Below are 27,957 nucleotides of genomic sequence, written 5' to 3' on the forward strand. Positions count from 1 at the left end.
CAGAAGAGAGATTTGACGGGCTCTGAAAAGTCCAAAATTCTGAGATGTCTTGCAGAGGGATGCAGCAGTCTTGAAATTGCCAAACTTTTGAAGCGTGATCACGGAACAATCAAGCGTTTCATGGGAAATAGCCAACAGGGTCGCAAGAAGCGTGTTAGGCAAAAAAGGCGCAAAATAACTGCCCATGAATTGAGGAAAATCAAGCGTGAACCTGCCACTTGCCACCAGTTTGGCCATATTTCAGAGCTGCAACGTTACTGGAGTATCAAAAAGCACAAGGTGTGCCATACTCAGGGACATGGCCAAGGTAAGGAAGGCTAAAAACCACCACCTTTGAACAAAAAACATGAGATAAAACGTCAAGACTGGACCAAGAAATATCTTAAGACTGATTTTTCAAAGGTTTTATGGACTGATGAAATGAGAATGACTCTTGATGGGCCAGATGGATGGGCCAGAGGCTGGATCAGGAAAGGGCAGAGAGCTCCACTCCGACTCAGGCGGCAGCAAGGTGGAGGTGGGGTACTGGTATGGGCTGGTATCAGGGCCAGATTAAGGTTGGTGGGGGCCCCTGGGCAGAAAATCTGGTGGGGGCCCCATAACGTTAACATTTTTAGCCGTAACAGTAGAGCACGAACTGTAGCATTTAGATATAAATCCACTGAGCATGGATCGTATCCTGTTCTGCCACATTCAGATTTACACTTATACACAGAAAATAAAGTTACTCACATTTTTTTATTGATCCCAATGTTAAGACAGCCAAGTAATAGTAAAAATAAAGAAAGGGAAAGTTCTCACTGGCAGCAATGGTTGCTGAAAATCACAATGTGCTCTCTATTGTATTGTCTCCGGAGTAGTACATAGCAGCTGATGTCTGTACACGGTATGCCATACACTGTATCAGAGGTGGATCTAGGTTTTCCTGTCCATGGAGTAGGAGGTCAGTTTGGCGCCCCCTTCTATACACGGCTTATGCGGTTTGAGTAGTTGTCAGGTGACCGCTCATACGCTATTTTGACACTTGCAACGTGCCGATGAGCTGCTCTTCCTAATTCTCTCGATGTTCAGTGAAATACTACAGCCCATAGAGAGAAGCAGGAAGAGAAGCTAATTGTGACTCAAAGTATTAAAATGACCTGCAAGTGGTCATGTGACCACTTCTAAAATTAGCAAGCAGAGCTGAATCCTTACATTGAGTATATTACAGGTTGTTGGATTGGGCATGCTACGGGGCTTACTTTTATTATTAAAGGGGTTGTCCAGCTCGACAAGGAAAATTTGTAGTTATATGACTGCAGACTTCTGAATTCTCACAGCTTGCGGACTGCACACTGTCATGATTTTCCCGTGCCATGAGCAAGTAGTCATGGGACTGCAAGTATGCGATTTGCTTACTTCCGGCCACATTCAAATTAGATGTCTGCAGCCTCACTCAATAGTTACATGCCCTCAAGCTCTCACTGCTGGCATCGGAGAGTCCTGACAGTGTGCAGTGTGCACACTGAGGATTCAGAAATCTGCAGTCACATAGAAACTTTCATCACAAACCTGGACAACCCCTTTAATGCTACTAACATAATGTAGAAACCCTTGCGGTCATGTAATTTTACAAATCATGGCTTGCTACATGTGTACAGGATCAGAATCAGTAAAATGTACATAAATACACTGTGTGCAGAATTATTAGACAAATGAGTATTTTGATCACATGATACTTTTTATACATGTCGTCCTACTCCAAGCTGTATAGGCTGAGAGCCAACTACCAATTAAGTAAATCCGGTGATGTGCATCTCTGTAATGAGGAGGTGTGCGGTGTAATGACATCAACACCCTATATAAGGTGTGCTTAATTATTAGGCAACTTCTTTTTCCTTTGGCAGAATGGGTCAAAAGAGAGATGTGACGGGCTCTGAAAAGTCCAAAATTGTGTGATGTCTTGCAGAGGGATGCAGCAGTCTTGAAATTGCCAAACTTTTGAAGCATGATCACCGAACAATCAAGCGTCTCATGGCAAATAGCCAACAGGGTCGCAAGAAGTGTGTTGGGCAAAAAAGGCGCAAAATAACTGCCCATAAACTGAGAAAAATCAAGCTTGAAGCTGCCAAGATGCCATTTGCCACCAGTTTGGCCATATTTCAGAGCTGCAACATTACTAGAGTATCAAAAAGCACAAGGTGTGCCATACTCAGGGACATGGCCAAGGTAAGGAAGGCGGAAAACCACCACCTATGACCAAGAAACATAAGATAAAACCTCAAGACTGGGCCAAGAAATATCTGAAGACTGATGTTTCAAAGGTTTTATGGACTGATGAAATGAGAGTGACTCTTGATGGGCCAAATGGATGGGCCAGAGGCTGGATCAGTAAAGGGCAGAGAGCTCCACTCCGACTCAGACACCAGCAAGGTGGAGGTGGGCACTGGTATGGGCTGGGATCAGCAAAGATCAACTTGTGGGACCTTTTCTGGTTGAGGATGGAGTGAAGCTCAACTCCCAGATCTACTGCCAGTTTCTGGAAGACAACTTCTTCAAGCAGTGGTACAGGAAGAAGTCGCTATCGTCAAGAAAAACATGATTTTCATGCAGGACAATGCTCCATCACATTAATCCAACTACTCCACAGCGTGGCTGGCCAGTAAAGGTCTAAAAGATGAAAAAATAATTACATGGCCCCCTTGTTCACCTGATATTAACCCCATAGAGAACCTGTGGTCCCTCATAAAATGTGAGATCTACAGGGAGGGAAAACAGTCCACCTCTGGGAGCAGTGTCTGGAGGCTGCGGTGGCTGCTGCACGCAATGTGGATCGTAAACAGATCAAGCACTGACAGAATCTATGGATGGTCGGCTGCTGAGTGTCATCAGAAAGAAAGGGGGCGATATTGGGCACTCATTTTTTGGGGTTTTGTTTTTGCATGTCAGAAATGTTTATTTCTAAATTTTGTGCAGTTATATTGGTTTACCTGGTGAAAATAAACAAGTGAGATGGGAATATATTTGCTTTTTATTAAGTTGCCTAATAATTCTGCACAGTAATAGTTACCTGCACAGACAGATATCCTCCTAAGATAGCCAAATCTAATAAAAACCCACTCCAACTTCCAAAAATATTAAGATTTGATATTTATGAGTCTTTTGGGCTAATTGAGAACATAGTTGTTGATCAATAATAAAAAAAATCCTCTAAAATACAAAATGCCTAATAATTCTGCACACGGTGTACAGCACCAGAACCAAAAGCAATACCAAAATACATCACTAGCACCCTCATCAGTAAACGAATATATCACCAGAACCACCAATACATGACTACAGTACCAAATTTACTACAACAATATATTGTAATGTCACATCCCCATATACATTTGTATCACATGAATTAACAACTCCCAGTATGTCCTTAACAATTGTAAGAAAATGCTGGGAGTTGTCAGTATTTATCAGACTTTGGACCATACAGGAACCACAGTCCTGATGAGAAGCATTGAGTATCACACACATACAGTCACATCCAGGTACCTTGTAGGTGACATCTTCCCTGATCGGAGTCATCTTATTCTTTCTTCTCCATCTTGTCCAGACGTCATGATGACTATTCACATCCACAGCTCCTCTCTGCAGACCTCCCGGGCCTTCTGCAGCACATCTCGACATTATGCCCTTAAAATAAATAGCAGAATGATTATAATGCTCCTAAATATAAATATATGACCTACGCTGTGCGCCTGAATAAATAATTGCCCCTCACTGTGCTCCCTGCACAAAATGACCCACACAATGTCATTCTTACGGTACATGGCCTCTTCTTTCAGTACTGGGCCCCCTCTTCACACCGTCCTCTACATTGTGTACCCACTATACTTCCAAATGTCTATACTGTGCCCCCTCCTCACACTCCCCCTCCTGAGCTGTGCCCTCACAATGTCCCCCATGCTATCCCCTCTCTATACTGCCCTCACCCTCAGTACCAAAATCACTGAAAGTGCAACTCAATCTCACATTCCCCCTCTTCAGCATACTGTGCCCTCCATACTGTGCCCTCACACTGGCCACCATGCTGCCCCTTCTCTATACTGCCTACCTCCTTCACTATACAGTCACTATACCGCACCTCAGTCTCACATTCCCCCTCCTCAGCATACTGTGCCTCCATACTGTGCCCTCACACTGGCCACCATGCTACCCCTTCTCTATACTGTCTACCTCCTTCACTGTACAGTCACTATACCGCACCTCAGTCTCACATTCCCTCTCCTCAGCATACTGTGCCCTCCATACTGTGCCCTCACACTGGCCACCATGCTGCCCCTTCTCTATACTGCCTACCTCCTTCACTATACAGTCACTATACCGCACCTCAGTCTCACATTCCCTCTCCTCAGCATACTGTGCCCTCCATACTGTGCCCTCACACTGGCCACCATGCTGCCCCTTCTCTATACTGCCTACCTCCTTCACTATACAGTCACTATACCGCACCTCAGTCTCACATTCCCTCTCCTCAGCATACTGTGCCCTCCATACTGTGCCCTCACACTGGCCACCATGCTGCCCCTTCTCTATACTGCCTACCTCCTTCACTATACAGTCACTATACCGCACCTCAGTCTCACATTCCCCCGCCTCAGCATACTGTGCCCTCCATACTGTGCCCTCACACTGGCCACCATGCCGTCCCTTCTCTATACTGCCTACCTCCTTCACTATACAGTCACTATACTGCACCTCAGTCTCACATTCCCCCTCCTCAGCATACTGTGTCCTCTATACTGTGCCCTCACACTGGCCACCATGCTGCCCCTTCTCTATACTGCCTACCTCCTTCACTATACAGTCACTATACCGCACCTCAGTCTCACATTCCCCCTCCTCAGCATACTGTGTCCTCTATACTGTGCCCTCACACTGGCCACCATGCTGCCCCTTCTCTATACTGCCTACCTCCTTCACTATACAGTCACTATACCGCACCTCAGTCTCACATTCCCCCTCCTCAGCATACTGTGTCCTCTATACTGTGCCCTCACACTGGCCACCATGCTGCCCCTTCTCTATACTGCCTACCTCCTTCACTATACAGTCACTATACCGCACCTCAGTCTCACATTCCCCCTCCTCAGCATACTGTGCCTCCATACTGTGCCCTCACACTGGCCACCATGCTGCCCCTTCTCTATACTGCCTACCTCCTTCACTATACAGTCACTATACCGCACCTCAGTCTCACATTCCCCCTCCTCAGCATACTGTGCCCTCCATACTGTGCCCTCACACTGGCCACCATGCTGCCCCTTCTCTATACTGCCTACCTCCTTCACTATACAGTCACTATACCGCACCTCAGTCTCACATTCCCCCGCCTCAGCATACTGTGCCCTCCATACTGTGCCCTCACACTGGCCACCATGCCGTCCCTTCTCTATACTGCCTACCTCCTTCACTATACAGTCACTATACTGCACCTCAGTCTCACATTCCCCCTCCTCAGCATACTGTGTCCTCTATACTGTGCCCTCACACTGGCCACCATGCTGCCCCTTCTCTATACTGCCTACCTCCTTCACTATACAGTCACTATACCGCACCTCAGTCTCACATTCCCCCTCCTCAGCATACTGTGTCCTCTATACTGTGCCCTCACACTGGCCACCATGCTGCCCCTTCTCTATACTGCCTACCTCCTTCACTATACAGTCACTATACCGCACCTCAGTCTCACATTCCCCCTCCTCAGCATACTGTGTCCTCTATACTGTGCCCTCACACTGGCCACCATGCTGCCCCTTCTCTATACTGCCTACCTCCTTCACTATACAGTCACTATACCGCACCTCAGTCTCACATTCCCCCTCCTCAGCATACTGTGCCTCCATACTGTGCCCTCACACTGGCCACCATGCTGCCCCTTCTCTATACTGCCTACCTCCTTCACTATACAGTCACTATACCGCACCTCAGTCTCACATTCCCCCGCCTCAGCATACTGTGCCCTCCATACTGTGCCCTCACACTGGCCACCATGCCGTCCCTTCTCTATACTGCCTACCTCCTTCACTATACAGTCACTATACTGCACCTCAGTCTCACATTCCCCCTCCTCAGCATACTGTGTCCTCTATACTGTGCCCTCACACTGGCCACCATGCTGCCCCTTCTCTATACTGCCTACCTCCTTCACTATACAGTCACTATACCGCACCTCAGTCTCACATTCCCCCTCCTCAGCATACTGTGTCCTCTATACTGTGCCCTCACACTGGCCACCATGCTGCCCCTTCTCTATACCGCCTACCTCCTTCACTATACAGTCACTATACCGCACCTCAGTCTCACATTCCCCCTCCTCAGCATACTGTGTCCTCTATACTGTGCCCTCACACTGGCCACCATGCTGCCCCTTCTCTATACTGCCTACCTCCTTCACTATACAGTCACTATACCGCACCTCAGTCTCACATTCCCCCTCCTCAGCATACTGTGTCCTCTATACTGTGCCCTCACACTGGCCACCATGCTGCCCCTTCTCTATACTGCCTACCTCCTTCACTATACAGTCACTATACCGCACCTCAGTCTCACATTCCCCCTCCTCAGCATACTGTGCCTCCATACTGTGCCCTCACACTGGCCACCATGCTGCCCCTTCTCTATACTGCCTACCTCCTTCACTATACAGTCACTATACCGCACCTCAGTCTCACATTCCCCCTCCTCAGCATACTGTGCCTCCATACTGTGCCCTCACACTGGCCACCATGCTGCCCCTTCTCTATACTGCCTACCTCCTTCACTATACAGTCACTATACCGCACCTCAGTCTCACATTCCCCCTCCTCAGCATACTGTGCCTCCATACTGTGCCCTCACACTGGCCACCATGCTGCCCCTTCTCTATACTGCTTATGTTCCCCACTACCCAGGCTCTATACTATGCCCTTCACACTTTTCTCCACCAATACTCTCCACTTACAATTTTCTCCCACCATACTGCTGCCTCACACTTTTTAATGGTGCCCCCTGATTGCCGTGCAGGGGAACATATGCCGCATGCCCCCCAAAGGTACGCCCCTGTACAGTGTACAGGAGAATACATGACTGTTACACAATATACTGTGATACAGACATCAGAGGTTATACAATATACACATTATTATATACCATCTGATGTGTATCACACTACTCTCTCTGTACGCTGGATGTGGTATACCATGTGCACAGATATACAATCCCCTGCACTGATCACACCTGGGCCTACAGGACAGGACCTCACATATTCTATATGTAATATGGGCCATATAGTGTAATGTGTGCTGCAGGCTCAGATGTGATCAGTGCAGGATTCTGTGTAGTGATGTCTCTGCTGAAGATCAGTGTGTGTTATTGCAGGGGAGGGATGAGGCCGATGACCCGGCACTGACAGCCCGACCTGGTCTGCAGCAGCTCACACTCCAATATCTCACACTGATAGCAGAGTGGCCGCTGACACTATGGAATCCAGTCTGGAGTTATCAGCGGCGTCCTGCTCCCTCCTCACTGCAGTCTCCTGCCCGGCCGGCACCATGATTAATGACCTCATACTTACCGGGATAAACTGAGACCTCCGGTCCTCCCACAAGCTCCTCTACGGCAGGAAGAAACAGCAGCGCGGTGACGTCATCCTGGCAGACGCAGCCCACACAGCGTGCAGTGGGCGTGTCTGCAGTACAGTGATGGCCGGGATTGAAATACCTTAAAGGTACAGTGCGGTCTTGAACCACTGCGACATTAATAAAATGGCGGACACACAGATGGTGGTGGGGGCCCCCTCAGAGGCTCTTGTGGTGGGGGCCCCTGGGCTGAAGCCCCGTCTGCCCCGCCTATAATCCGGCCCTGGCTGGTATCATCAAAGATGAACTTGTGGGACTTTTTCGGGTTGAGGATGGAGTGAAGCTCAACTCCCAGACCTACTGCCAGTTTCTGGAAGACAACTTCTTCAAGCAGAGGTACAGGAAGAAGTCGGTATCATTCAAGAAAAACATGATTTTCATGCAGGACAATGCTCCATCACATGCATCCAACTACTCCACAGTGTGGCTGGCCAGTAAAGGTCTAAAAGATGAAAAAATAATGGCATGGCCCCATTGTTCATCTGATCTGAACCCCATAGAGAACCTATGGTCCCTTATAAAATGTAAGATCTTCAGGGAGGAAAAACAGTACACCTCTCGGAACAGTGTCCGGGAGGCTGTGGTGGCTGCTGCACGCAATGTTGATCGTAAACCGATGAAACAACTGACAGAATCTATGGATGGTCGGCTGCTGAGTGTCATCATAAAGAAAGGTGGCTATATCGGTCACTAATTTTTTGGGGTTTTGTTTTTGCATGTCAGAAATGTTTATTTCTAAATTTTGTGCAGTTATATTGGTTTACCTGGGGAAAATAAACAAGTGAGATGGGAATATATTTGGTTTTTATTAAGTTGCCTAATAATTCTGCACAGTAATAGTTACCTGCACAAACAGATATCCTCCTAAGATAGCCAAATCTAAAAGAAACCCACTCCAACTTCCAAAAATATTAAGCTTTGATATTTATGAGTCTTTTGGGTTGATTGAGAACATAGTTGTTGATCAATTATAAAAAAAATCCTCTGAAATACACCTTGCCTAATAATTCTGCATACGGTGTACAATGAGAAAGGGTTGTCCTAGTAGTGGACAACCATTTTAAGTAAACATTTTCTGTTAACTTGCTCTTTATTTCCACCAAAAATGTTTGCAGTTGATTCATTAATTGCAACTTTTTTTTACAACGTTGCAAACTTTGTGCAAATGTATCCCAGTCCTACCCAGGATTGATTTTATATATGGCTGGCATTTGTTGTGCAAATTTTTCAACATTTTAATGGAACATGTGACTTTTGCTTTAAAAAGGCACAAAAAAAAGTGTAAAAGACAATAAACAGCTGTTTTAATTTGTGCAAAATTCAGTGAGCACATGCGCCATCTTGAAGATTTTAGCACAAAAAGAAAGAATAATACAAAACAATTACAGAAAATTATCTTAAAAAAACCCCTGTAAAATGATGACTCAGCCCCGAATCTATAGAAGTCAAATAGTGCAATATTTAGTTATTAAGCTTAATTGCAAAAGTATCGGATTATAAGACGCACTTTTCCTCCCAAAAATTTGGGAGGAAAATGAGGGGTGCATCTTATAATGCAAATGTAGCTTACTGTGAGGTGTAGAATGGGCACTGTGCTGGCAGTGATGGGGACTGTGCTGGCTGTGGGGCACTGTGCTGGCTGCAGGCGCTGTGCTGGCTGCAGGGGAGACTGTGCTGACTGCGATGCGGGCTGTATGGAGCAGGGTGTTGCAGCATGTGTCCCAGATGCTCTGTTGGTGTCGCGGGCAGGGAGGAGGGTGTCAGCACACCGCGCTCACCCCTTCTGCTCGGGTCCGGCAGTTGCTCCTGGTGGCTCGAGCTGCGGGCCGGATCCCGGGGCGTCTTGAGCGACACTCCTCGCCCGTGAGTGAAAGGGGGGTGTTTGTTGGGATTATAGTTCGTGACGCCACCCACGGTTGTGGTGATTGCACCACCGCTGCTTTGGATGGGGAACCCGGGGATGGTGATGGGAGCAGCCAGGTGTTGTGTTGCCCCTCCGTGGGTAGGGGTTGGTGATCCCGGGGCCCGGTGAAGAGATGTGAAGTGTAGGGCCTGGAGGGCGCAGGGACGCGGGGGCAGCGCTGTGCCTTGCGGCACTGTGGTACTCACTCAGCCTGAGACACGGACACAGTTTGTTTGGTAAACCAACGGCTGGTAGGACGGTCCCACAGACGGTTGCACCTGCACTCCCGGTAGTTAACGGTGTTGTCACTCTTCCCTGCACCTTGTGTTCTGATGGTGGTAGCGGTGGATTCCCTCCGGTTACCCGCTCCCCGGCTGCAATCTGGGCCGGAGGAGCTCTACACTTTGCCCGCAGGCGCTGGCCCTGGGGAAACTGGTGCCTTGGCGGTGGCGGTGTCTCCCCGGTAATGGTCGGGCTGTTGCCGTCAATCGGGACTTTGTTGCTGGGAGATCTACGTCCCCTTCACTAACGGATTTAGCAGATCTGACGACTCCTAGCCCTGCTGGGGTCCGAAAGGCCCCTGTCCTGGTGCTGACTGTCCTTCGGAACACTGCTCCAGACCACCGGGCACACAGCCAACGGGGTCCTTCCAGGAACCTCCGAACCGTCCCACTCCGGACAGCCACCGTCGTTGTCAACCTTGCTGGTTCCGTCCGGACACACAGTCACGGACCTTCAGGCTTTTCTGTCACTTTCTACTTTCTCCTTTCTACTTTCACTCCTTGTGGTTTACTCTAGCCCTTCACTGGACTTTCTCTCGATGTTCACTCAAGCTCCTCCTGAGCTAATCTGCCTGTTTTCCTCCCTCCTCCAGCACTGTGACCTCCTCGGTGGGCGGAGCCAACCGCCTGGCCCACCCCCTGGTGTGCATCAACAGTCTCTGGAAGAGGGCAACAAGGATTTGTGTTTTGACTGTGGTGTTCCTACCTGGGATGTGGGGTGTGGTGGTTGTGTTCTGTGTCCCCTGGCTTGCCCAGGGCGACACATTGGCAGTGCAGGCTTCCAATAATGGCGCCTGCAGTCGGCGCACGCGCATATGGAGCTCTTAGCTCAAGATCTCATCTGTGCATGCGCCGCTTTCAGCCCATTGATCTCCCAGCAGTGGACTTAAGGAAAATGGTGACGCGTGGACACATGAGATCTTGGCATGTCATTGAGCCGATAGCTCAATCTGTGCACGTGCCAACTCCTTGTACCATTTCTTTGAAGCGCACAAAACCGACAGATCTGTCAACACCCGCTGCACTGCCCTGCTCCACACAACCAGCACGGCGCCTGCAGCCAGCACAGTGCCCACTACAGCCAGCACAGCCCCCATCACAGTGCCTGCAGCATTGTCCTACTCCAGCACCGCCCCATCCCCATTTCACCACCACTGCCGACCCCCCCTCTCCAGTAAGACACCACCAGAGTATAAGATGGACCCCCCCCTTTTTTTTGTTACCTTTTTTATCTCTAATTTTGGGGTTCGTCTTATAATCCAGTGCATCTTATAAAATGAAAAATACGCTACATGCACTCAAGTATTAAAACAAAATTGCTCTTAAGGTTTCCATATCCTTTAAGTAATACAGTTAATTTACAAATTTACTAAACAGTTTCATAATTGTATTATTTAAATAATGATGCCCAAAGGTGAATATGACCTTAAGAACATTATGGGGGGGTTATAAGTGCAGTGATAAAATAGTAAAGTTACAGAATATTTTCACTGAACTTGCAACTCCGAATCACAAAGTTGTACTTTCTTACAGGATTGTCTATTGAACTGAAGCTAAGCAGATGTCCTATATCTGGCAGCCATGCGGAATATGCTGTTACTATAGGACCAAAGCCAATACAAGCTGCCCTATCTGCGCAGCCCATACTCATGTTTCCATACAATCTCCAAGCAACTTAATGATGAGGCGGTCGGTTCCATTGTTCATTTTAATAATATATAGTCGCCAAAAAATACATTCCCACAAATTACTCCAAACTACAGATTTCTGGCCTGAAACCTCCTAGTATATGAGCTATTACTAAGAGCCGAAAGGATATGAATCCATTAAAAAAATCTGTAGGTCCCAATAGTGTTTGCGGTACAGTGGTCAATATAGAAGACAATCAGTGCGATCACCAAGACCCCAAGTGATCAGCAAGTCAGAGTATTTGTCACAAAGACATCCATCCAAGTGTGGCTGTTACTGGTGATGGGCGATCCCAAACTGTAAAGATCGGGCATCGTACCGACCACATAGTGATCGTGTACACAATCCTGATCACAAGCTTTCCTGGGAAGCTCGTGTTACAGATCGGGTCCAGCACATTATTAAAAAACATTATGATCATACTTACAGGTCCCATGACGCATTCTGCAGACTGTCTCCCGGGAACTTCGGCTTCCGAGTCCGATCATTGCTGTGCCCCCGGTAAGCAATACTGACTAAAGGACCTTCTGTGGCGTCATAGCCATGTGACCAGTGTGAATGTTGTACAGACATTGGCTTACAGACTGATCACATGACTATGACGTCACCAGAGGTCCTTGTGTTAACTGATTGTCATAGTGCGAGTGTCGTATCGGATCACGGCACACACTCTCCCGACAGGAGTGGGTCGGCTACATGTATTTCCATGCAGCTGAGACACTGCTGTCCTGAGAGTGTCAGGCTTTGTGTGGTGATGCAATGTGAGATGCAAGTGCAATCATCCCCTCACTGTCAGCCTGCTTATCGCTCTGTATAGAGTGATGTAGCAGAGCTGACATGGCTCTCTCTAATCCTCACTTTGTATAGACTGTGTCTGTGCACAGTGATGAAGCTGACATGGCTCTCCCAAAGGATTACCTCAGACTAAGGATTTTTTTTATAATAAAGATGGCATCTCTAAATGTTTGTTTTTGGTTTATTTCTAATAAAATAAATTCTCTGTGTTGTGGTGGTTTTTTTTTTACTGTTTACTAGAAATTCATGGTGGCCATGTCTAATGTGGTGTGACACCATGAATTTTGGGCTTAGTACCATCTGAGAATACAAAGCTGGTATTAACCCCAGCGTGCCACTGCATTAGGGCCGCTGGACGAGACGGGTAAAGTGCCCGGAAATGGCGCTAAGAAACATTGCACCATTTCCAGGGGCGGCTGCAGGCTGCGGAGAATCCCAGCCCCCAGCTGCCTAATTTTACCTGACTGGCGATAAATATACAGTGGAAGCCTACACATTTTTTTTAAATTATTTTTTTTAAATAATTGATCCCATCTTGTTATCTATCACAGACGCCACAGTATCAAATGATACGACGGATAATACACTGAGAAGTATTCAGTTTAAAACGGCAGACGCCGCCGGTCTGTTATTACTGATGATCATCAAAGAAGAGCAGGAAGGTCATGTGGCCAATAATGTTAATAGCCTCAAAAATGGCCCTCCTCAAGGCTGTGAGCAGAGGGGTCCTGATAATAGGACAGTCTTTTGGCTATGTAACTATTCACTCTCTACTTTACTTGGAAAAGTTGCTGTCACTTCTAAAACAAATTATCTATCGTACTGAAATTTAGACTGTACATACTTTGGTTTATGAGAAGTGAGAGTGCAATGAACCTCTCGACGAGAAACGTCCTCACTCCGAGTGGTTTTGCCAACTTGTCGCCTCGTTGGTCATATCTAGAGATGAGTGGGCCCGTGGAAGTTCAGCTCAGTGGGTTCAGCTAACCTTAAATAAAGATCAGTCTGGGACGAGGACTTAACATGAACCCCAAAGGAAATCACAAATTGGGCAGTTCAGGTTTCTGCCCACATGCAGTCAGCCATATACAGATCACTTCTGGGGGAGGGTAGGCGTGTTTTTTACAATGTTTTTTTTGTTTGATGCACACTACATCCAATCACACTGTTGTTATCCCCAGTGTGAGCTGATAAAACACTGCAAGCGGCTCGCAGAGCATCGAGCGTTCTCAAGCACAGCAATGCTTGAACGAGTGGTGTTCACGAGTAGACCACCCAAACTCTAATTCCGAACTCTGTTTTTGGTACGAACATCGAACCTCGGGTTCACTCATCTCAAGTCATATCCATGACAAGATAGACTTGTCGCACGCCTTTCTGTGTATCAGTAATTTATATGTGAATTATAGCACTTTTTGCTCGAAATGCGTAGACCATTGTCTACCTCTCTCTATTCCACATGTTTTTATATTTTGGGCATATTTTTAACGTCTAAGTAAAGGTCATGTTTTAAATAACTATATATATTTTTTTTCTGCGGATGCTGGATATTTTTCTACGTTTGTTTTATTTCCACCTAGAAGCCAATTCGGAGTCTCGATGCACCGCACCCCTACCATGGTCATTTATTTATATCTGGTGAGCTGATAGATGTTTTTCTCTATTTACATGTTTATGTACGGTGCTTGCATTTCACTACTGCCAAATTCCTTCTTCATTTGTTAACATTGTACAGATACAGTTTGGAGGAGCGTATTTTAATGTAAAAACTTATTCGAAAATTGAGTCCTTAAGGCAGTGCCAAAGTGAGTTTCTGAAGACGTTTGGAGGATGAAATCTGTCATCCATATTGTGTATTCTGTCACTAGTGAATAAGCTGCAACGTACAGGTACATTACTAGATAGGCATGATGGAGAATGTCCAAAAATATCTGAGGAAACAATTCAAGATGTGAAACAACGACTTCTGGCATCTCCAAGTATATCGTTGCAACGGCTTTCCCAGGAGACAGGCATGTCAACGAGAAGCCAAGAAAAGTCATGTTCGCCTGTACAGTCATTGTTGTTTTACAACTGAAAGGACCCGATCAAGAAAAAAGAATTAGTTATTGTCATTGATTGCAGACCTTCATTTCTTAAAAATAAAACATGTTGGACTATACATGGTACACTGAGGAAACCTGGTTTCACCTATGATATGCTAATGAGGCCAGCGACTAGTCGCAAGGGCATTGCTTACCTTGGCTAGTCGGCCCCCTTAGCATGTTAGCATGCCTATGTGGGTGTGCTAACATGGTAAAGAATGCGCAACGCCAAAGGGATGGTTGAGCTCATCGCTCTCTGTTGCCACCACGCCCGATGCTCAATTTTGGCTCAGTGCGCATAATGAAAAGTCCCGGACTTTCGGTCATGTGTACTATGAAGCCGGATGTACACATCCCAGTTTCATACTAGTGTTCTGCGCATAACCGGAAGTGCTGGGGACGTTCTGATCATACGCACTGAGCTGAAAACCAGCAGTGACAGCAGAAGTGATAGTGACCATGCCTCTCACGCTGCGCATTCATTAGCATGTTAGTATGCCCACAGGGGCGTGCTAACATGCTAAGGGGGCCAACTAGCCAAGGAAACTAACGCCCAGGGGACTAGGCCTCTCGCTCATTAGCATATCATAAAGGATCTTTAGAAATACTTTTTCTAAAAATCTCTTTATCTATGCTTCTAGATACAGGGATGGTTAGGCAGGGATTAGCAATATGCATCCAGAACTGATCATGGTTCTGGGTGCATATTGCACCTGACAGGTTCTCTTTAAATGAGATAAGAAAAAGATTAAAGCTGCAAATAATAAAATTACCATTCTAAATAAGGAGACCTCATTTAAAGATAGACAGAAGACAAGACATAGCTTTGTAACAAGCATTAAAGGCAGGGAAAATTGCAGAAGCCAACCTAGACTAGAAGGGTTAGTTAACTTACATGTTTCCGATGGCTCAGTAAGGCCCATACTAAATGTTAAATCTCTCAACAGATTAAAAAAAAAAAAGATTTTGACTAGAAAACATAGAGGACCTAAACTTTATTTTAGAAAGAGAAATTCCCCTTATAAAAATAAATTTGTTGTGCTTTTCACTCAATTTCTGTAGCAAATATAGCAAATAACATAGGTGTCTACTACAATTCCAATGGAGAGGTCAATCATTGGAATATAATGCTACTTACCCTCTCCAGAGCTCTGTCCTTATACATTCACAAGAGTCTTGAAGACAGTAATAACTCCTATACAAACAAATGATACTGGTCCTGAATGATCAAGACGGGCAATCTTTTCGACATTCGAAGCGCACAGCTCACAGAAAACATTTGGGAAACACTTGGCGATCCTCAGATGTAGAACATATAAAGTTCATGAGACCTACTACCTGGTTTGTGCTAATCTACCCATCAGCTATTGCGTGGGTGGATGTGTCCTGTTCAACCAAGCAACGTTTGCAGAAATTATGATCTGGAAGCTACATTTGTTCTGGGGAACAGGCCAGCCAACCAGACTCAGTGTCCATCAACCCATACCCAGGATTTGTTAAGTTTCCTCTTGGTAATATTTTGATAAAAATGGGAGAAACAGCAAAAAGAGAACTTTGGGTTTTTAATTGTTCTCAATTAGTATCATCCAGGAACCAAAAGCAGACAAAACGGCCGAGCATTACCGAGACCATGAAGCAAAAAGGAGAACAAGAAGTAGGGGTAAAGGTTTGATGGAAGACTCGTCTGGGAAACTGTACACATACACAGTTCCTTGTTCAATATTTTATTCATGTCCAGACAAAAGAGAAGTTATCTACCTCAAATGATAAAATAAGAGTTTTATTTTGTGAGAACTCAATGAAACAAATTACATACTCTGAAGTAACTTGTCCTTCTTATAAGGTTACGTTGACACGTTGGGAGTTTGGTGAGTTTTTTACCTCAGTATCTGTAAAGCAAAACCAGGAGTGGAACAATCAGAGGAAAAGTATAATAGGAACACGGGCACCACTTCTGTATTTATCACCCACTCCTAGTTTTGGCTACAAGAACTGAGGTAAAAAACTCACCAAATACCCAACGTGGGAATGTATTCTAAGGCCACGTGCACACGTTGAGTATTTGGTGAGTATTTTACTTCAGTATTTGTAGCCAAAACCAGGAGTGGGTGATAAATACAGAAGTGTTGCCCGTGTTTCTATTATACTTTTCATCTGATTGTTCCACTCCTATTACAGAATCATAGAATCATAGAATGGTAGAGTTGGAAAGAACCTCAAGGGCCATCGGGACCAACCCCCTGCGAGTGCAGGCTTATCTATATCATCCAAGCTATATGTTTATCCAGTTTCCGCTTGAAGATTTCCATTGATGGAGAGCTCATCACCTCCCATGGTCGCCTGTTCCACTCTCTGACTGCCCTCACTGTCAGAAAGTTTTTCCTAATGTCTAATCTGAATCTCCTTCCTTTAAGTTTCATCCCATTGCTTCTTGTACTTCCTTGTGCTAATGAGAATAGGGTAGTTCCCTCTGCACTGTGACTACCTTTCAAATATTTGTAGACCGCTATTAAGTCTCCTCTCAGCCTTCTCTTTTTCAAACTAAACATTCCTAGTTCTTTTAGCCGGTGTTCATATGACATGGTTTGCAGACCTTCTACCATCTTGGTTGCTCTTCTCTGGTCTTGCTCCAATATATTGATGTCAATGTTTTGGCTACAAATACTGAAGTAAGAACTCCCCAAATATTCAACTTGTGACATGGAAAAATACTACTAACCTGCAGATATAGGGTTTATCTTCCGGTTAATAGCATTCTAAACCATCCCGGCGCCTGCACATTAATCTTCGATGCCAAGAGGAAATTAACTTTAATCCTCCCGGCAGCGTTCCGGTTTCAGACATGAGGGAGGTGTAATACCTCCCTGCACCTGTCTCAGACCTGATTCTGGGCTGTGATGTCCATTATCCTCAACAGTTCGTGATGTTCACTACCCTGTACTACTTTCTAAGTCCTCCATCTTGAATTGTTTTTGCTACTTTATCCCCTGATGAACCCTGTGGATCCTGCTGGGACAACATATTAAGGATCCTGTTGCTGGACCTTTCTTCTCAGATAAGTAGTCACTTACCTTCTAGGATATGTTGATTTTTTTATATATATATATATATATATATATATATATATATATATATATATATATATTGTAAAGTTTTAGAATTGATTGTGCACAAATTGAGAGTAAAGGCCCCGTTACACGCTACGATTTATTTGACAATATGTCGTCGGGGTCACGGTTGTCGTGACGAACTTCCGTCGTCGTTAGCGACGTCATTGCGTGTGAAACCTACTCCGGACGATCGTAAGAATAGCGAAAATCGTTGATCGTTGACACGTCGTTCATTTTCAAAATATTGTTCGTCGTTTAGAACGCAGCAGACATATTGCTACGTTTGACACCCTGCCAACGACGAACAACATCGTTAGTGCGTCCGTCATCAGCGACGTGAGCTTGTCGTTACCAGCAATGCTCCACGCCTCCTCCGCTCTGATTGGTGTCACGCCAGGGTGTATGCTATGGACAATTATATGCCTCTGTCGTTGCCGGAATCGTTGGGAGGAATGCTGTGTGACGGTGTCCACACGACCACCTTGGTCAAACAATATATCGCTGAATGATGTAGCGTCATTTGTGATATGGGTACGTGTGACCGCTACAAAACGACCTATGAGCAATCTCGGCAAATCGTAGCAATGATCTGGGCGTGTCACATCGCTAACAAGATCGCTAGCGATATCGTTGTGTGTCAAGCGGCCTTAAGGTAAAATAGGAATTACTAGGGTTTTCCATCGGTGAATGGGGGCGTCATTAACCTAGGGCGTCATATCCTCCATTGTTAAGTAGGGCTGGTATTAGGGCCCATTAGGTTAAGCCTCCCCTACCTTTATATATATATAGTCAATATCTTATGCATGTGCTACTTTTCTCACACTCTCTTATTCACTGAGTATATTTATATGTTGGTCATTTTGGCCTTTTGTTTGTTTTTTTTTTCCAAACATTTTTATTGATTTTCTATATTTTATAAAAACCATAACAAAATGAGTATGATTAAAGGGAAGGACAATCAATTGACAGAGTATGGTATAGAAGAAGAAAAAAAAGAGTACAACCCCCTCTTGCTAGTCCAGATTATTCTTCCATAAAAAATGACATATAATGAAACCGAACTAGAAAGTCAAAATAAACCACATGTAATATAGTCCCTTAAACCCCTGTGTCATTCTCTAGTAGTTCCAAAATCAATGATGTGTCTTACTTCCTTGACGTCTCGCCTCCTCCTTCCTCTCGAGCCCCCACTAAGTGAGCCTCAGGTTGCCCAAGCCATCCTGGATTTCATTCAGGAGATACCACTCCGTGTGTATGAAAGGTGTCACCAAGTTATTTATTTCTACCCGTGTGAAGTGGTGTTCAATAAAAATTTTCCATCTCTCAAAGAACGTGTCTGTCTTTTGATCCTTATCCCTTTCTGCTTCCAATTTTTCCAACTTCAGAAGAGCATGCAATTCCCCAATAACCTCCTTTGTAGATGGACCCTCCCTCTGTATCCAGTGTCTTAAGATACACCTTTTAGCTATCATGGCCAAGTCATGTATGATTGCAAATGTCCTTTTATCCCGAGTATTTGATCCCCCTTTGACTCCACCCTCAAAGAAATGGAAAATCCACACCATTAATTCTGGTCTGCAATATATCCCCCATGTTGTTTGGGCCAACATTCTTACTCGATTCCAGAACCTCTGCACTTCCTTACATTCCCAGAGTCCATGTAGCATATCTGTTTTCTCTGCTTGACATTTTGGACAACGTGCATCTCTACCCGGAATATTGAAACCTACAATAGCCCTATGTAAAATCCTAAACTGGGTGTCTCTCCAACCCTCGTTGGTGATATGTTTCCGCATTTGGACCCACCCTTTCAATATATTTCCCACGACTTCTTGACCTTTCAGTTGTTTCTCCCATGATAATAAGGTACAACTATCCTCCCGAGATATTAATACCTCCCTAAGGCGGGCTTTGCACGTTGCGACATCGCAAGCCGATGCTGCGATGTCGCACGCGATAGTCCCCGCCCCCGTCGCAGGTACAATATCTTGTGAAAGCTGGCGTAGCGAAAATTATCGCTACGCCAGTGTCGCGGGCGGGGAGGAGGGTGTCAGCACACCGCGCTCACCCCTTCTGCTCGGGTCCGGCAGCTGCTCAGTGGTGGCTCGAGCGGTGGGCCGGATCCTGGGGTTTCTCGAGCGACACTCCTCGCCCGTGAGTGAAAGGGGGGTTTTGGGATGTTGGGATAATGTCCGTGACGCCACCCACGGTTGTGGTGATGTGTAGCACCACCGCTGCTCAATGCGGGGATCCCGGGGATGGTGATGGGGAGCAGCCAGGTGTTGTGTTGCCCCTCCGTGGGTAGGGGTTGGTGATCCCGGGGCCCGGTGATGGCTTGTGAGGTGCAGGGCCTGGTGGGCGCAGGGACGCGGGGGCAGCGCTGTGCCTTGCGGCACTGTGGTACTCACTCAGCCTGAGACACGGACACAGTTTGTACGGTAAACCAACGGCTGGTAGGACGGTCCCACAGACGGCTGCTTTGCTTTCCCGGCAGGTGACGGTGATGTCCCTCTTCCTTGCACCTGTATGTACGGATGGTTGCGATGGGTCCCCACCGGTAACCCGCTCCCCGGCTTCAAGCTGGGCCGGAGGAGCACTACACTTTGCCCGCAGGCGCTGGCCCTCAGAGACTGGTGCCCTGGCGGTGGCGGTGCCTCTGTTGTACGGGTTGGGCTGTTGCCTTCAATCGGGACTTGGTTGTTGGGGGAATCTACGTCCCCTTCACTGACGGATTCGGCAACTTTGGCGACTCCTAGCCTTGCCGGGGTCCGAGAGGCCCCTGCCCTGGTGCTGACTGTCTTTCGGAACACTGCTCCAGACCACCGGGCACACAGCCAACGGGGTCCTTCCAGGAACTTCCAAACGGTCCCCCTCCGGACAGTCACCGCCGTCGCTGACCTTGCTGTTCTGGCCCTACACAAAGCTGGACCTTCAGGCTTCTCTCTCTCTCTGTCACCACTCTTGCTTTCCTCCTTTACCACTTCTCTTTCTTTTTCTGTCACTTAGTTGTTTACTCTTGCCCTGCCTGGGCTAAACTGCTGTTGACACAGGCTCACCCTGGGCTAATCTGCCTGACACTTCCTGCCTCCAGAGCTGTGAGCTCCTTGGTGGGCGGAGCCAACCGCCTGGCCCACCCCCTGGTGTGCATCATCAGACTCCTGGAGGAAGGCAACAAGGATTTTTGGTTCAGCTTAGGTGTGCCTACCTGGGATGTGGGGTGTGGTGGTGTTGTGACCTGTGTCCCCTGGCTTGCCGAGGGCGACACACCAGCTTCACATGCACTCACCTGCCCTGCGACCGTCGCTCTGGCCGGCGACCCGCCTCCTTCCTAAGGGGGCGGGTCGTATGGCATCACTGCGACGTCGCACGGCAGGCGGCCAATAGGAGCGGAGGGGCGGAGATGAGCGGGATCTAAACATCCCGCCCACCTCCTTCCTTCCGTATAGCCGGCGGCGGCAGGTAAGGAGATGTTCCTCGCTCCTGCGGCTTCATACACAGCGATGTGTGCTGCCACAGGAACGAGGAACAACATCGTACCTGTCGCTGCACCGGCATTATGGAAATGTCGGTGAATGCAACTATGATATGTTAACGACGTTCATCGTATCATCTAGCATTTACACAGTACGATGTCGAAAGTGGAGCCGGATGTGCGTCACTTTCAATTTGACCCCACCGACATCGCACGTGCGATGTCGCAACGTGCAAAGCCGCACTAAATGTTCGGTAAATTTGGGATGCATTTACATTTGTAACCTCACATTCCAGGAGCTCATCAATCGGACTTTTGTTCAGTTCCCTTCCAATCTCGCCAAGATCTCTGATTACTCCAAACTTCAATTGCTCATACTGGATAATGTGAATGTTATTGAGGTCATATTTATCGAGCACTTCCCTTCCTGTCATCCACCGTCTCTCCTCCACATTCATAACATCTTGCATTCTCTTGATGCCCTTCTCTTTCCATTCCAGAAATAACTTGTTGTCTCGTCCCTGAGGGAAATTTGGGGATGCCCAGGGATTTAAATACTTAGACACCTTCCAGGAAAGTCCCAGTTTCTTTCTAACTACTCTCCAAGTTAACATGGTGTCTCGGAATATGATAGAGTTTCTTATGTGACCCTCAGTCCTAGACAATGGGGTGTGGAGAATGGACTTCAGGTCCCATGGTGTTGCGTATTTGTTCTCCATGTCATGATCTGAGTGTCTACTTGTTCCTCTCAACCAGTCGATCACGTGTCTCATAATACACACCAGGTTATACCACTAACATCCGGGAAATTGATTCCTCCCTCCTCCACTGACTTCATCAATGTGCGTAATTTTATTCTGGGTTTCCTTCCCCTCCACACAAAATCCGCATATGCTGCGTTGAGTCTGTTAACATCTTTTAGTTTTAATAGTAGCGGAAAGGGATACAGCAGCCTAGGAAAGCTCATCATTTTTATCAAGTAACAGAGAGAGGTAGTAGAACGGAGCTTTAAAAAACGCGCCAAAGATCCCAGATGTAATCTTGAAATAATGTACTCTTTATTTTGGCATAGGTCTACGCGTTTCAGGAGGCTCAGCTCCCTTCCTCAGGACCAGCAAGCACAAGATACATCAAAATACATTTGATGTATTTTGTGCTTGCTGGTCCTGAGGAAGGGAGCTGAACCTCCTGAAACGCGTAGACCTATGCCAAAATAAAGAGTACATTATTTCAAGATTACATCTGGGATCTTTGGCGCGGTTTTTAAAGCCCCATTCTACTACCTCTCTCTGTTATCTGACGCTTGGGGTACTGCTGCCTTGATCCAAATACGTGCTGCTACAGTTGTGCCTGTCACAACCCTGATCGGTGAGTAGGATTACTCTTCTTTTACCCCCTGATTGTCAGGATAAGACCCTATGCGCTTTTATTTCCACAGGTTCCTATTTTGTTTCCATTTTTATCAAGTGGCATCTTGCCAGCAATGGTAAGGGTAAGCCTTTCCATCCCCTTAGTTGTGTTATGATTTTTCTGATCAGCGGGCCATAATTAATTTTATAAATTGTTTCCACCATTCTCCCTATCTGCACTCCCAGGTATTTGATTGATGTCTGTGCTATAGGGATCCCACATATATAACCATCTCTCAGATTTCTCCCAACACTCCCGTGACCTCCTCTCAAGAACAAGATCTCGCACTTCTTTTTGTTTAACTTAAAGCCTGAGAGTGATCCAAATTTTTCAATCATGTCAAGGGTTTGGGGTAAGTCCACGCCTGGGTTTCCCATATCACATCATCAGCGAAAAGTGCTATCTTCATTTCTGCCCCCTTATTTTGATCCCTTTGAAGATGTTAGGACTCTGGAGAACTCTAGATAATGGCTCAATTGCCAGGTTAAATAGTAGGGGGGATAGCGGGCAGCCCTGCCGCGTCCCCTTCATCAGGGGGAACACTTCCGACAGGAAGCCCGGGGTATGTATCCTTGCTCCCGAGTTGGCATATAAACTTCTGATGTAAAGTCTCATTTTACCGGTAATTCCTATGGCCTCCATCACCTTATCTAGCCAGTTCCAATTAACATTATCGAACGCTTTCTCAGCGTCGAGTGTAACTAAAGCAGGTTTTCCCCTCCCTCGGTGCGCCCCAATCTAACCGCATCTACCACTAAGATCGTCTTCCTGATGTTGGTAACCGCATTTCTCCCTTTGATAAACCCTACCTGATGTTCGGAGATTATCCTAGGCAAAATCAGTGCTAGTCTATCTGCCATGATTTTGGACATTATTTTTAAATCCTGATTAATGAGCGATATGGGTCTGTAACTAGAGGGATCATCTAGGTCTTTGTTGCCCTTCGGGAGTAATTTAATGTATGCTATGTTGGCATTTCTAGGGATTTCTGTTCCTCCCAGGATTGCATTAAAAACTGAGGTTAAGTCCGATGCAATCAGATCCATTGGCCTTTTTAAAATATATTATTAAAGGTTAATTTTCAATGGGGTTTAATTTTCTTTGTCAGCTAGGGTGAGACTGTTCAACTCAGGGAATCGGGTACTTGTGCTGGTACCCACGGTGGAGAGCAAATTTCTGGCCAAGTGGCAAGGTCCCAATGAAGTGGTGGAGAAGATTGCTGAAGTCAATTATAAAATTTACAGCCAGGACGAAGGAAACCCTACCAGGTCTACCATGTTAACCTGATCAAGCCTTGGCAGAACCATGGAAATTCCGAGTCTAGTGTCAGAGTCCGAAGCCAGTGTGAAAGATGACTTGGTGACAGAAACCTTGTCCCGTTCCGAAAAGCAGCAGTGTGGAGAGTTGTTGCATGGGAATAGAGATCTATTCTCGGAATTACCAGATCTCACTCAAGTAATACAGCATGAGGTATTCACAGAGCCTTATGTTCACGTCAACTTGAAGCCATATCGAATCGTATCGTAGTGTGGATGTGGGTCCACGTGACACGCGCCGGAGAAACACACATGGCATTGTTAAAAATAAAAAAAACACTCACCTCCACCGTCCCTGCAGTCTCTGCCGCGGCTGTCACCTGCATCCGCCCCCCAGTGAATTTGAACAATGCGTCTTCTTCACTGGGGGCCGGAAGCAGCGTCAGAGGGGCGTGGCCTGTGCCGGACGCTGTCAGTCAGCACCACAGACAGCTCCGGAAGAATGAGGTAAGGCGGGACTATACGTTCTCCGTGTGTTATTACGTATAACACACGGAGAACAGGCATGTGCCACAAACACGGCACATGGGAAGCAAACCACCTCTTTAACACGTACGCGAAAAAACTGATTGTTTTTTTCACGTGCGTGTGAAGGGGGCCTCACTCAGCCCCACCTCCTCCTGCATGACTGATGGCTCCTTTGCCTGAAGTCACACAGCATAGATGCTGTCAGTCAAGTGGAAGAGGTGGCTCTGGATGGGGAATATTTTTGACACATCACCCATGGGTCTGTTGATCCAAACTCATATCTAAAAGACATAGATTGCTGGTTTACATCCAATCTTTCAGGTCACTAATAAAAATTATTGGCTGTCAAGGCCAGTTTCTTACCATTGGGTCCAAGGGATGATATAACCTTTTTCATAGATGCAACAATCGACCTAGAGCTGTGGACAGCCGTTCTAAGACCGGACACCTGACTTCCTCCATTGGTGCATTCCACTAAATGTTCTTGACTCTTATCTTCTGAAAGTGATTGGTTTGCAGATGCCACCACTGGTTCTGTGTCCTCTAACTCATCTTCTTCAATTGGGTGAAGTCTGTGAACCTTGGTATAGGTGGGGACGACTTCTACATCCTCCGGATCCATCATCTCACCCAGCCTTATGATATCTGCATTGTAATAATGAATCACTCGGAGCTGTAAAAAATAGAAAATTGCCCCATACATTAGATCAGGTATTGTGAATTATCAGTTGTTACTTTATAGAAATGTGTGTAGATACAGGACAAGATCTTTGGACGCCAATCAATAGCATTCTCTGTGCCATGTTACAAACTACCTCTGATCACTAATGGATAAAGCCTGTTAAGGTCAATGACCCTGAGTGACATAATATTAAAAAAGTTATTATTGCAGGTTTAGAAATTCTATTGATGATTATAGAAAACCAGAGGTTTTATGTACAGAAACTCCCCTGAACGCCCCTATTAGTGCACTTTTTTATTAGACCCTCACTCAAAAAAAGGACAAAAAAGACTGTTGGCAAGTAAACGGCATATCCCACACTTTAGTCACGATTTGTTTCTTTTCTTATTCATTTTCATTGGTAGTTGAAATATGTTGATGACATTATCATCCCTATAAGAAATGTTCCTTGTACTGGATCTATATGTGTCATAGAGAAGTACCAAGCGAACGGTGAAAGGGAAGGGAAACCCTGTGTCTAGGGAAAGGGAAGATGGTGACCTGTTATGATTCAGGGACCGAGGAGGATCAAAAAATGCGGAATCCCAAAAAGGTAACAGAGTGGCTGGAAACTTAACGAACTGCAGACCTAATCCTGACACACAACTAGAAATAGCCGTGGGGCGTGCCTACGATGACCTGGACGCCTCAACAAAGCCGGAGAACTAAATAATCTCACAGATAGAGATATAAGTAAGCTAATCTGCCTCAGAGCAGTCCTCAAAGATAGATAGTTAGCCCCCCACATGTAAAGGTTACGGTGATATAGAAAAACACACAATACAAAGCCAGAAAAGACAGGTTTCAGCAAAGGTGAGGCTCAAACTATCTTTATAGGAAAGGATAGAAAAGAGCAACTGTCTGCAGCCATAAAAACCCTAATATATACCAGCACTTCTGATATGGAAAAATCCTGAGATCACACAACCTCTCCCCCACTGTATCAGCACTCTGATGTTACTGGGATCCAAAAACACTAATACAGATGAGGGACTGAATTAAAACCAAGCATGACAAACACAATACCTTGCAGAATCATGGAGCTAAGTATACAGACACTCCCAGCAGGGAATGATCCCATTCCACCAAGAACTCCACACAGACAAAATAGGAATCAAGCCTTAGTATTAAAGCAGAAAAAACAACAAGAAAGTGGAAAACAAACAGCAGAGGTACACGACCACTTATCTGAGAGGAGTTCTGGTAGTGAGCAGAGCTCGTTACAGAATGTCCTTAACACTCAGGAGACATTGACCACCGGCAAGTAACAAGAAAAAACTACTCAGTTCAATAGCCCAATCTGACCCTGCTTGGCAGTCCTCTACAGGTGTGTGGCTTTCACTCCATACATGAACTGCCCCAAACTAGAAAACGTATTTGCAACAGTAACCCCTGATCAAACCTACCGCTGGGCCCTGGGGTCCCTCACCACCCTAGATAGGTTCCGCACCTATGCGCTGAGTCGGATACCTGACCCTAGGTATCTCTAGTGCTGGACCCTAAATAGGGAATGGATGGGGTGAGATCTTCATCAACCCCACTAAACACTATAGACGACACAAGGAGGAAACACAGGGAGAAAATGATGACACCGGTAGAAGTTCAACAGAGTTTTCAGCAATGATACCAAGGAGGAGTACAAGCCACGTGCTTGCAACCAAGGCTTGAATTAACTGAAAATATCATTAACACCAGTCTCAGAAAGGAAGGGGTATTTAAGCACCAAAATAATGCTGATGATCAGTAGCTGGGTAGAAGGCGAGCTCCTGCTGGGTCCAAAAGGGGGAGAGATGAATCCAGCAGGAAAGCTACCTATACCAATGAATAATGACAGCAAGAACACTTGAAAAAGGGGCCCTTTTGATGATCACGTCTGTAAAGAACCATGGAATTAATGGTGCTTTATAAAAGAATAAATAAATAAATTAAATAAATGTTACTAGTAATGTCTCTACAGGAAAGTTCCTAGTATTATCTTTATGGGATATTTACCAGTTCTGTCTCTATAGAAATTTTACTTACTAGTACTCTCCATAGGAGTCTTGCTTTTACTTTCTCTATGGGAAAGTTACTACCGTAGTTTTGTTTCCATAGGAGTGTTCCTAGTACTGCATTTATAGCCTCTTTCACACGTCCATGGAAAACACACGCATTTTTCACGGCCATGTTGAAGGTACGTGTGGCCCTCCGTGTGCCGGGATTTTGACACACGTGTGCTCTCTGTGTGCTATCTGTGATAGCACACAGAGATCAGGAATGTTTTACTCATCTGTCCCCGGCGCTGCTGTCCCCGGTGCTGATGTCTCCGCTGTTGCTGCTTCCGGGTCTGCGGTGCAGTGAATATGCAATGAGCATAATGAGCGGGCACGGAAGCAAGTGACAGCAGCGCCGAAGACTGCAGGGCTGGAGACAGGTGAGTGTAGAAAACTATTTTATTTCAAAGACACAAGTTTTCTCCAGTATGTGTAACACGGATCACATCAGTGTGTGGTCCATGTGACATCAGTGCTGCCGGAGAAAAACGGACTTGTCTCTGTGCGGAACACACAGACACACGGTCTGTGAGAAATCACTGATGTGCCGCAGACCCTTTGATTTTAATGGGTCTGCGTATGTCCTTGATTCCAGTACATATAAAAACAGACGTCATACATACTGGAATCACTGACGTGTGAAGGGGGCCTGTGGGAAAGTTACCAGTAATCTCTATTGGAATGTTACTAGTTATGTATATATAGGAAGGTAACTAAGGCCATGTTCACAAACTATATGTTTTACTGTGTTTTTGGTGCATTTTTGAGGTCACAAGAATGCACCTAAATGCATGCATTTCCTTCCCTCAGCAAAGTCTATGAGATTTCTATTTTGATGTCTACACAGTGCATCTTTTGTTGGCTGCATCTTGGCTGCGTTTTTAAAGATACAGCGTGTCAATTCTTATTGTGTTTTTACCAGCGTTTTTGAGCTTATACTACCTCTATATATATGCTAGATTTAATGACTCAATAGGAAATGTTTCACATTTCTAAGGATCCTTTTTTCCACAACCTGCATCC

The 27,957-nt window shown here is 46.0% G+C and overlaps 1 protein-coding gene across 1 annotated transcript in view; it reads right to left on the reverse strand.

The window, feature by feature from the left end:
- Nucleotides 1-24,834, reverse strand: part of SH3TC1 (SH3 domain and tetratricopeptide repeats 1) — a 78,435-nt gene extending 53,601 nt beyond the window's left edge. The window contains exon 1 of the mRNA XM_075333267.1: nucleotides 24,544-24,834. Coding sequence (XP_075189382.1) covers nucleotides 24,544-24,805 — 262 coding nt within the window. The 5' untranslated portion in view covers nucleotides 24,806-24,834. The remainder of the gene's footprint in view (nucleotides 1-24,543) is intronic.
- Between the last annotated feature and the right edge of the window lie 3,123 nt (nucleotides 24,835-27,957).

This window comes from Anomaloglossus baeobatrachus, chromosome 1 (genome assembly GCF_048569485.1).
Source record: "Anomaloglossus baeobatrachus isolate aAnoBae1 chromosome 1, aAnoBae1.hap1, whole genome shotgun sequence".
NCBI lineage: Eukaryota > Metazoa > Chordata > Amphibia > Anura > Aromobatidae > Anomaloglossus > Anomaloglossus baeobatrachus.